Raw genomic sequence first — 11,402 nt, 5'->3', positions numbered from 1 at the left:
TCTATTTTATTTTACCCCAGGGGTTTTAGATTTAAAAAAAAAAAAAAAATACATTATGGGTTTTTTTCTTTCTTTTTTTCTTTTTTTCTTCGGGTTTAAAATAAATGAATGGAATTTTTTTTTTTTTTTGTAAATGTAAAACGTCAAAACTACATTAAAAATTCGATTGAATCAAATAAGTACGTTCGTTTTATTTACCCTCTTTTTTTTAAAAAAGTAAATTAGTTCCACGACAAAATCCTTTTAAACCGTGAATTTTATTAATAATAATTATTTTTGTGTTCTCGCGTAAGTTCCACCGCAACTTTTGTGGAATTAAAAAAAAAAAAAAAAGTTACCGTAATAATAATATTTTTAAGTAAAATTATTACCGGAAGTGTAATTAACACGGGATCATTTCATCGTCATCAGGAGCAGGAGTAGAAGCAGGATAAGGGGGAAGAATGGAAGGGAAGGGAAAGAAAAGGAAAATGAAACAAAAAAATTTTTTTTTTTTAAATGCCTTTATAAAACTTTTGTTCTTTATTTTTACATATATTATGTAGATTATTCTAATTATTATTTTCGTCGTAAATTCCAAGGGTCAAGGGTCAATGTTTATTTTGACCTTGTACGCGCACACACATGTGTGTGTAATTTAAACGAAAACTTTTTGTGTAATTTTTATTAATAATATCTTGCTTGTGACATTATCGTCACAAAATTTTATGAAAGATTTTCCCGTACCTGAAAGCGTCGGAATCACGTGACGATGATGATGATGATGACGTATTAAAGAAAATAAAAAATAAATAAATAAAGGAGACAAAATTATTATTTTTTTTTTTTTTTACTATGTCTAGTTTTATGTTTCTTCTTCTGCTTCTTCTTCTTCTTCTTCTTCCCCGCTTTCCCCTCTTCCTTCTGAACAAAAAAGAAGAAAAATGTCTTCGAGTAATTAATAAAATATTTGCGTCGTATTTTAAAAGTTTATTGACCCCGACCCCATGTGTCGAACCATTAAATTTTAAAAAAAATTCTCGCATTTTTGCAAAGGGGTTGCGAGTTCATATAAAAAAAAAAAAAAAAAAAAAAAAACGACAAAAGACAACGACGACGATAATGACGAAGCAAAAATTGTTCTGATGCCACGATGAAATGATACGATTTCGACCTTAACTTCTTCGTAATAATAATAATAATAATAAGAGAATTAAATTTTTATTTTTTTTTTCTCATCAGAAAAAAAAATTTTTTTTATTTAAGTGTTTCGTTATTGACTTAAACGTTTTTTTTTTTTTACGTATTGAAAAAATTTGTTTTCACAATTTTTCCGCGTTTGTTTGTTGGTTTGGTTGTTGTTTTTCAATCACGTGTTTGTTCGTGAGATTTTACTTAAGTTTTAAATTAAAAAAAAATTTTTTTTTTTTCCTTCTCGATGAATTTGACCTTTCTCACATCGATTAAATATTGTAAAATTAATAATGATAATTTTTGTATTTAAAAAAAAAAAAAAAAAATCGATTGGAAACGAAACGAAAATAATTTTGTTTGTTGTTGTTGCAGATTTACAATTGGCAGCCGAACTTGGGAAAACTCTACTAGAACGTAACAAAGAATTAGAAACGAATTTAAGACAATGTCAAAACATAATTGATGAACAATCCCAGGAAATAGAAGTAAGTTTTTTCATTTTTTTTTAATATCATAAACCTACGAGAGGGAAATGAGACAGAGAGTGAGAAAGAGAGAGAGAGAGGATAAGAGGAAAAAGGTAAAATTGTGTGAGGGGGATGGGGAGGAGGGAGGAGAAAGAGGAATAGAGATCGAATTAAAATTTAAAAGGAATATTATACACTTTAAGCGAAATGGAATTTTTTTTTCAAAAAAAAAAAAAAAAAAAAATCGTACGTTTGAAATATTTATATAAAAAAAAATTACGTAATTTTTTTATTTTATTTTATTTTATTTTTTACGAGTGTCTTTCGTTTTCGGTTTTTTTCTTTTTTTTATTGATTCGATCGTGAAAAAATAAAAAAAAACATCGTTAAAAAAAATAAAAAATCACGCGAAATTTTCGAAAAAAAAAAGAAAAAAAAAACTGCGTATTTATTATTATTATTATTATTATTATTATTACTTTTCCCCCCAATTGTCGTGAGCCGATGGCTTTTTTTTTTTAATTGAATTTTCCCGGAGCGAATTTTTTTATTCGTAAATTTACGACTTATTGGAAAACCTCAAGTAAAAAAAATTTTAATGAAAAGGAAAAAGGAGGAAATGCGTCTAACCCAAAAGGTAAAAAAAAAAATAACGTTTCGCAAACGACGCCATTATTATTTTTTTACAAATAATAATAATAATAATAATAATGGTAAAAATATTCGAAACGAAAAGGATTTTTTATTTTATAATTAGTGCACGAAATCGTTTTCCATCGTTCATTTTATGACGTAATTTTACTTTTTGCAACAAAAAAAAAAAGGATTTGAAACGTTTTAAATGATTCGCGAGATAATAATAATTATAATAAATTAACGAGTAAGAACGGAAGAAGACGAAGAAGAAGAAAAAAAAAATCCATCGTTTATTATTATTATTATTATTATAAAAGGTTAATAAATGAAGTCTTTAAAAATTTTTAATTTAAAAAATCCTTTCAGAAAAACGAGAACGAGATCGAAACGTTAGTTAATGATTAGAAACGTCAAAAAAAAGGTTTTTTTGTTTAAAAACAAATTAATTTTAAATTTCGTTTGTCGTTAAATAAGTGTTAATTTTATCCGGTAAAATTTTTCAATGGCGTAAAAAACGGAAAATTTATTATCATCATCATTAATACGTAAGACAAAGTTAAAAAAAAAAAAAAAAACTCGATTGATTAAATCAAAACGGTAAAATTTTCAATATATTATCCTGACTCTCGTCCATGTGTGTGTTTGTGCGTGTACGTGTGCAAACAGGTAGTCGCGATATGGAAAAATAATAATGATAATAATGAAAAGTTTTCAATTTTTTTTTATTGAATGTAAGTTTTGTACATAAAACTTACTGTGCAACAATTAACGTACGACATGTTGAATTTAATTAATAAATTTTTTTATCGTTGACCCACTTGTTGTTGTTGTTGTTTTGATTGATTTACTGATGACGTATGTGAAAATTTGCACGTGGAAAATTTGGTAAAAAACAATTGATGTAACAAACAGATCGATTGAAACGACGTTTTTTTTCATATTTTAATTTTTTTCTTAATTATTTTTTAAATTATACTACGTACGAAACGTTTGAGCCGGGGGAGGGAGAAGGGGAACAGGGAGGGAGAAGGGGAAACGTGAGAAATTTCCCATGGAAACAACCACATTCGATCCGTGGAAAGAAAATGCAAAATGTTTTTTTTTTTTTTTTTTCACGTTTAGAAAGTTACGAAAAAAAAAAAAAAAAAACAAAATATTAAACCTATTTTTTCTTATTGTTATGTTTTAAATCGATCGATTAATCGATTATGCGTACTATGATGACGTTTAGTTCCTTTCGTATCAATCAATATTTAATAGCACACTAGACTCACGTTTTCAAAAAGTGAGAGAGAAAGAGAGAGAGAGGAGGACATTTGAAAGGATTTCGTATCCGTAAATAATTGATTGATTGACTATTGACGGATGTTTTCGATTTGATATACATCCGATTTGATATTAATGACGAAAAAAAAAAAAAACGTACGTTTATTATTATTAATATTATTATTATTCGCATATCATGGGAAGAAAATACATTTAGATAACGATGCGTGTGTGTGTGTGTGTGTGTGTATGGGCATTCGTAGCGTGAGACAATAGAAGTAAAAGGAAAATGAAAGGAAGTCGATATTAAAATTAAATGAATCGAAACGTTAAAAAAAAAAAAAAAAAGTGGGTTGATAAGAATTGTAGTAGATAAGAGTGGCAATTTGCAAAATGTCTAACGGATAGCAAAACTTATCGAGACCAATAAAAAAAAAAAAAAAAAAGGGCATTAAAGGCACGATGGGTTTATATCAGAGAATGTGAGAAAAGAATGAGAAAAAATGAGATTAGCGGTTTTTAATGTTCCCCCCCTTCTCTCTCTCTCTCTCTCTTTTAACACATGCCTATTATTAATTTATATACCTTTATTAAGGTACTTACGGTATACAAAACGCGACCTTTTTTTTTTTTTTCTATTTAAACGATAAAAAATAATAATAATAATTGATTTGTTAAAATTTGTCATCACCGATAAGTCAAACGTTTTACCGGCGCCATTGTAGTAGTATTTAAACGTTGTTTTAACGTGGAAATCCGTGTAAAAATTATTATTATTATTATTATTTTTAAGGTATCAAGGTTAAACTTTCGATGTTTGAAAATTTATTTGAAATCGAATCGAATAAAAAAAAAAAAAAAATCTTGTAATTTTGTCAGCGTTCATTATTATATAAAATTATACGTTTGTTTGTTACCATAAACTGGGTTAATTCGTCGTAGTTTTTTTTTTTTTTTTTTTTTTTTTTGCGAGAAAAACAACCGAGCGAGCAAACAAGCAAGCAATCATAATTTTTTTTTTCTTAACGTTTGATTTCAGTATCTAACGAAACAATCAACAGCCCTTCGTAAAACGAATGAGAACAGAATAAGAATTTACGAACAGTTAGAAGTTGGCATACAAGAATTGGAAAGAGCGAATCAAAGATTGGCGTTAGATAATTCAGCTGATAAAAAACAAATAAAAACGTTATGCGCTTATCGAGATATATTGGAAGCGAGGTGCGAAGAACTCCAAAAATCATTGGACGATGCGAGAGTTCAACAAACGATACAAAAAGAAAAATTAAGGAGGCTGTCAAGTTCGAAAGAGGAAATAGAAGGAGGAGTAGGAGGAGGAGAAGGTGGAGTAGGAGGTAAGGGAGATGCAAATAAAACAAATTGTGCCACGGTCATAAGTCAAACATCTATAGAAAATAATTCGGAAGACGAGGAAGATGTTATTAACCGGCTTTCGATCAAAAATCAAGAGCTCAAAAGTCAAATGTCTAAAGATCAGAGAAAAATAGCGGATTTGGAAGAGGAAATATGCAGGAGAATACAAGATATGGCTTTGCTAGAGGAAGAACTTTGCCAGAGAGAAGAACAAGTCAAATTCCTTCGCGAAGAAATTGCCAACCTCGAAGAATTAAGGTTCGTGTGACGTGAGCGACAAAATCAAATAATCGTATATGATTCGTAATTAAAAAACCTTTTTTTTCTCTCTCTCTCTCTCTCTCGTCGTCAAATCAGGTCGGAAAATCTTTGCACGAGGTGTTTGAAAGAATTAGGTGTGCCACAAAAACATCAAATGTTATTCGATCCGGAAGAAGAAGAAGGAGATGAAGAAGAAGAATTTTTAAGCGATGGTTCAAAATACTCGAGCGAAGTTCACAGCCATCAAGAGGTTAAGGTACGTACGAAATTATACATTTTTATCCCAACCCCCCCCACCCCCACCCTCGACAGAATTATTATCAGGTATATTTTATAAGGAAAAAAAAAAAAAAAATTGATTATGGTTGTTGCTTTTTTCAGTAGCATTTGCCAATGTACATAACAAATTCGATTATTATTGTTGCATGTTGTTCTGCATGCATGCATGCATGCATGAATAGGTAAGACGTAGGTGAAAAGTAATTTTTTTAAATAATATCGAGCATGAAAAAATTTAAATTAACCGTAAACGTTTTTCCTGTTGCTCTGACGTCACAAGTCAGTCCGTTAGCTAAAAAATAATAATGATAAATAATATCGTTAGTGGTAATGTGTTAAAGTGCACGTTGTACTAACCTAATAACTTGTCGCCATTTGCTTTTTCCCATCCGTCGTTTACACATCGAAATCCTTTTTAACAAAGGATGGTATGTTACCCAAAAACTCCATCTTTTCTCTATTCGCCGCCATTATTCTCTATTCGCGAATTTTAGATATCCGATGATGGAAAAACCTTGAAAAAAAAATCAAATTCCTTTGGGTTGTTGTTGTTGTTGTTTTAGCGTTTGTAACAGTTGTAGTGCGGTAGTCACGGTTTTTTTTTCTAATAGGTCAAATAATTCTTTTTTTTTCCAACGGTAACGGTTCCACGTGATAACCTCCATTTTTTTAACCACCTTTTTTTTTAACCTTTTTATCACGATAAACGATGATGAAAATCACGATAATTTACATTTTTTTTTTTTTTTAAATATAAAAATAACAACCGTTTGTCGTTTGTCATTTGTTTGTTTGTTTTGTCTACGGATAGGAATGAAATTATTAAAAAATTATTTTCTCACCGTTAAGTAATAATAATAATAATTATGATAATTAAACGAAAATGAGGATGATGAGGATTTTTAGGATTCGTAAGCGAAACAAACGAATTTAATTTTTGACAGAATCGAATCTATGACGTAATCGTTGACGTCACGTTTAGGAAAAAATTTAAGGGGAAAAACGTCGCACGAAAATAAAATTTTTTTTCGCGCTAAAAATTTTTTGAATTTTTTCTCCCGGTAAAGGTTAAAATTTCGAAATGAATTCCTTATTCGTACGTGGATTTTCTGCCTGCAGGGAAATCGATTTTTTTTCTTTTCGTTTTCGTTTTCCCACGTAATAATAATAATAATAATAATAATAATAATAATAATAATAATAATAATAATAATAATAATAATAATAATAATAATAATAATTTTCTTTTTGTTCAATTTGTTACTCAACAATAATAATATTATCAAAGTTGAAAAAGAAGAATGAACAATAATGTAATTACATCGGTTAGGGACACGTATTATTATTATTATTATTATTATTATTATTATCATTATTATTTATTACATTTAGTAGGAAGCCATTTTGATTTTTAATCGCATCACCGGTTACGTTAAAAAGTAGTAATAACAATAACACGTTAGTAAGTTTTTCTTTTTTTCTTTTCGCACAAGTTCATTCATCTTATATTCTCACTCGGGGTGTTAGAGGAAAGGTTAAAAGGTTAAAGGATAAAAATCAATGAGGTTAGGAATAGAAAAGGTGTCAGATGAGTGAAAAGGTTAACCCCCCCCCGTTTGTAGCAACTCTCCGGCTCCCAACCAAACAAAAAAAAAAACGATCTCCTTTTAATTGAAAGCGATAAATTCAATTTTTATTTTCAATAAAAAAAAAAAAAAAAAAAATTTAAGGAAGAAAATCACTTTCGAATGTTCGTGTCTGCCACGACTTTTTTTTTTTTTTTTTTTTACTTTCTGCCACGTCGTCGTGATTTAATTCATCTCGCAATGAACGTTTTTTTTTTTTGGTCACGAACCGGTGAAAATTTTTGAATCACTAACTTTTTCTCTCTCTCTCTCTCTTCCTTCCTCCCTTTCTCTTTCGTATACGCCCACAATAAAGTTTTATTATTATTATTATTATTATTATTATTATTATTATTATTATTATTATTATTATTATTATTATTATTATTATAAATGTTATTATTACTACCATTATTGATAATGATTTTTTTTTTTGTACGATAAGGAGTAATTTCCGAACGATCAAAAGGCGGATTTTATTAATCGTTAAAATTTCTCCAAGAATGAAAAAAAAAAAAAAAAAAAAGTAAAACAATAACTACTACTACCACTACTACTACTACTACCACTTCTACTACTACTGCCACTGTTAAAAGAGGTTAAACTCTTTTGGGTGAAACCTCTAATTTTCCTTTTTTTTTTTTTTTTGGGGTAAGGAAAAAAAAAGAAAAAAAAATGGCTAAACAAATAATATTGTCACACGCATATTCTCTCTCTCTCTCTCTCTCTCTCTCTCTCTCTCACACACACACACACTTTTGTTCGGTTTACTTTTTTCTCAACGTCGCACTTTGTCACACCGCAAAAAAAACATATTTAAAAAAACTAACTATTTTATTTGTTTATTTTTTGTATTATTATTTGTATTATTATTTTTGTTTGTCGTGCGCACGTGTGCGTACGTACGTTCGTCGTACACGTAAAAAAAAAAAAAATACACGTGCGTGTGTGCGTGCGTTCGTGCGCGTATACTACAATTTTTTTAAACTGATTTCTAGGAAGAAGGTTTCGCGTCAAAATTAATCACTTGGCTACTGTCGAGATTGTTGCAAGTTTTGTTCGGTGTTTGGCTCTTTTGTAAGATGAATTTCTTCCAAATGTTTTATTTGGCATTTATACCCTTGAATATTTTATCTAGAATGTTCGTCAATAAAAAAAAACATCGCCATTGATTACATATATATATATATATGTATATATATGCATATAAAATGTAAGTTTTGTAAATACATTTTTTTTTTTATTAATTTTTAACATTTATTATTATTATTATTATTATAAAAATGGGGTTGATTCATTCATTCATTCATTCACGGTCGGTTGGGGTTGACAACCTAACAAAAAAAAAAAAATTTTTATTTTTAAAATTGCATGCCCCTCCCATCCCACAGGTTCCTTACCTCTTGGTAATTGTTCCTTTTTTTCGTTTGTTTCCTTTTGTTTTTGTATTATAATTATTATTATTATTATTGCTAGTTGTATGAATATGTATTTTATGTATGTTTGTTTGTTTGTTTGTTTGTTTGTTTGTTTGTTGCATGTTTTCTTTTTTTTTTTTGTAATTAATAGTTTTAATTTTACTTTTTAATAATAAAAAAAAAAAAAAGTTGATTTTTTTTTTTGGTTTCGGGTGTGTGAGTGTGTTTGTTTTCTTTAAAACAAACGAAAAATTGTTTGTTTGTTTGTTATTGTCATAATCGTCATCGTTTTTATTATAACATAATATCTATTACGATGGGGGGGGGATAAGTTTTAAATGTCAAATAAAAGTTTAATTTTAAATGTTTTGTAAAATGCAAATATTAATTTTATCCAAGTGAAATGTCACGAGTTTTTCTTTTTTTTTATGTTTGAACTTTATATTTGACATTTTTAATTTTTTTTTCATTCGGTGACTGACTGACTGACTGATTGATTAAATATTCAAATTTTTTTTTGTTGTTTTGTATGAATTTAAATGAAAGTAGGAAAGGGAAAATAAAATAAAAAATAAATCAAACGTGTATACGATTGGGCGTTAACTAAATTAACTCAACCAAATTATTATTATTATTATTATTATTATTAATCGATGACGATGACGATGATGATGATAATGATGAATGTATGGAATGTACAAAGTTAAAAATTTCGAATAGATTTTTTTTTTTTAATTTGGAAATATTTTTGAAAATCGAAGTGAAAAATAAAATTTTCCTTCCTTTGTGTTCAGTTTCCTCCTACTTTTCCCGCCTCCCCTTTTTTTTCTTATGAAAGAAAACAGTGGTAAAATAGGGAAAGAGGGGAAGAAAGAAAGAATGTTTTTGTGTTTTCCGTTATTAATATTTAATTAATTTTAGGAGGAAAATCCGTATAGAACATTGGCCGAAATGTACGAGTCACTAGTCAGAGAGCAGACGGAAAATCGAAAATTGAGCATGGAATTTTCAAAATCGAGTCCTTTGAATTGTCTCTCGCTACAGGAAGAACTCAAACCGTTTCAATTCAACGGATTCAATAAAGAATCGAGAGGGGATGAAGAAGCGCAATGCAAAGAGGATAGAAAAGATGAAGAGCAGAGAATGATTGGCAAGAGCAAATCATTTTCAACAACCGGAGCTGATTTTTCCGAAGCGGAAACGTCTTCGTCGGGTTTTTCAGATGAAACGAGCAACAAATCAACTCAAACTGAAAGAAATCTCGTGACGGGTTCATTCCTTTGTTCCATTGCCGATGGAGAAGACTGCATGTTTAGCATTTACGACGATGCTCGTCCGATAGAAAGCCGTTTCAGAAAGATACCGGAATACAGGAATTTATTTCGGGAAATATTTGCCGTTTTGAAACGTGCGGCCGAAGCTAAAGACAACGGAGAACAACTTCCGTTGTTGGACGATTCGACGCCAATTTCCGGAAGTATGCCGAAAGTACCGCCTGTAACTCCGGCCGCCGAAGAACCGCCGGTCGATTTCGAAGACTTGCAAAGTCTTCCAGAATCTCTTAACAAATCGGAAATTACATCGGAAACATCTTCGACGGTCGATTCGAGATTGGACGAAACTCTTAAAGATGCAACGTTGGAAGATTTACCGTCATCTCAAATCGGAGCGGAATCATCGAAAAGAGATATACGCATGACGAATGATATACTAGAGTATATATCCATCGGTGTCGGAGTCAAGAAGAAAACAAAACGTAAGAATAACAATTCGCCGGCGAGAAGGATAAAAGTATCGGAACTCGTTGAAAAAATCGAAGCCGCATCATTGAACAGTCCGAAAAAATCGGGAAGAAGGAGAAAAGAATGGAGAAATTACGATTCTCTACAAGTGAGTTCGAGAACGGAATCACCCGCCATGCAACCACACGTTCTCACGACCATACAACGGAAGGAAACACCTCCGAATTCTTCACATAAGAACAAAACGACAAGCACGTGGTCGTTTCAACCCTTCGTGAGCACGGCCGCTCAAGAAGTTGCAAAATTGAAAAAATTAGAAAAATCATACGCGGAAGTTTTGAAACAAACGGCCGTGCAAACAAAAAGTTTTGCTCGCTCAAAAACCTTTGATTACGCTTCAAAAGTCCGAACGGGAAATTTTCAAAGGTAAACATTAAATTTTAATAAGGAAAATCAGTGAGTCAGAGAGAGAAAGAGAGAGAGAGAGGGAGGAAATAATTTTAACCGGAAATGAATCGAAAACAAAAAAAAAACATGGCGGCAAGAGAGAAAAAGGAAAAAAAAATTTTTTTTTTTTTTAAATTTTTTTATTTTATCTTTTAATTTTCATTATTATTATTATTTTTACCTTTTTTATAAAAAAAATTTTTTTTTTTGTACATGGAAAGGTATCCACTAAACAATGCTGCCAACCTTTTTTTTTTTTTTAATTTGATACTCAAATTTAGGTATTAAGCACAAGGAAGCGAGGGCGTTACGATCGCTATTAATTTACCTTTTCGTATATGGTAGAATTTAATGACGGCCATTTTGTTTTTTTATATTTTATTTCTCTCTCTCTCTCTCTCTGTTTTCTTTTATCTTTTATCCGTTTTTTTTTATTTTAACCCCCCCCCCCAAAAAAAAAAAAAAAATAATAATTTTAACTTTTTTCAATTTTGTCAGTTATTAATAATTTTTTGATTAATTACCCATAGTCGTCGTCGTCATCATCATCATCATCATCATCGTTTTAAGACAGAGATTAATTAGCCATAAGTCAAACGATGTTGAAAATTAATAAATAAATAAATAATTATTATTATTATTATCGTTATCGTGATGATGATGATGATGATGACCCGATGCGATGATCGGTCGCGTTGATTTTTCACTATTTTT

General features: G+C 29.8%; 1 protein-coding gene across 1 annotated transcript; it reads left to right on the top strand.

Moving 5' to 3' along the window:
- Positions 1 to 846: 846 nt before the first annotated feature.
- Phum_PHUM556470 (DNA double-strand break repair Rad50 ATPase, putative) lies at positions 847 to 11,193 on the top strand (the record flags this gene model as incomplete). Its single annotated transcript, XM_002431842.1, has 6 exons — positions 847 to 988; positions 1,546 to 1,658; positions 4,582 to 5,174; positions 5,274 to 5,433; positions 9,421 to 10,667; positions 11,187 to 11,193. 6 exons carry the CDS (start codon positions 847 to 849, stop codon positions 11,191 to 11,193), a joined length of 2,262 nt encoding a protein of 753 aa, XP_002431887.1.
- Between the last annotated feature and the right edge of the window lie 209 nt (positions 11,194 to 11,402).

This window comes from Pediculus humanus, genomic scaffold (assembly GCF_000006295.1).
Source record: "Pediculus humanus corporis 1103172108296 genomic scaffold, whole genome shotgun sequence".
NCBI classification, from domain to species: Eukaryota; Metazoa; Arthropoda; class Insecta; order Psocodea; family Pediculidae; genus Pediculus; species Pediculus humanus.
Note: the sequence above shows the minus strand (reverse complement) of the source record. Positions and strands in the feature narration are given on the sequence as shown.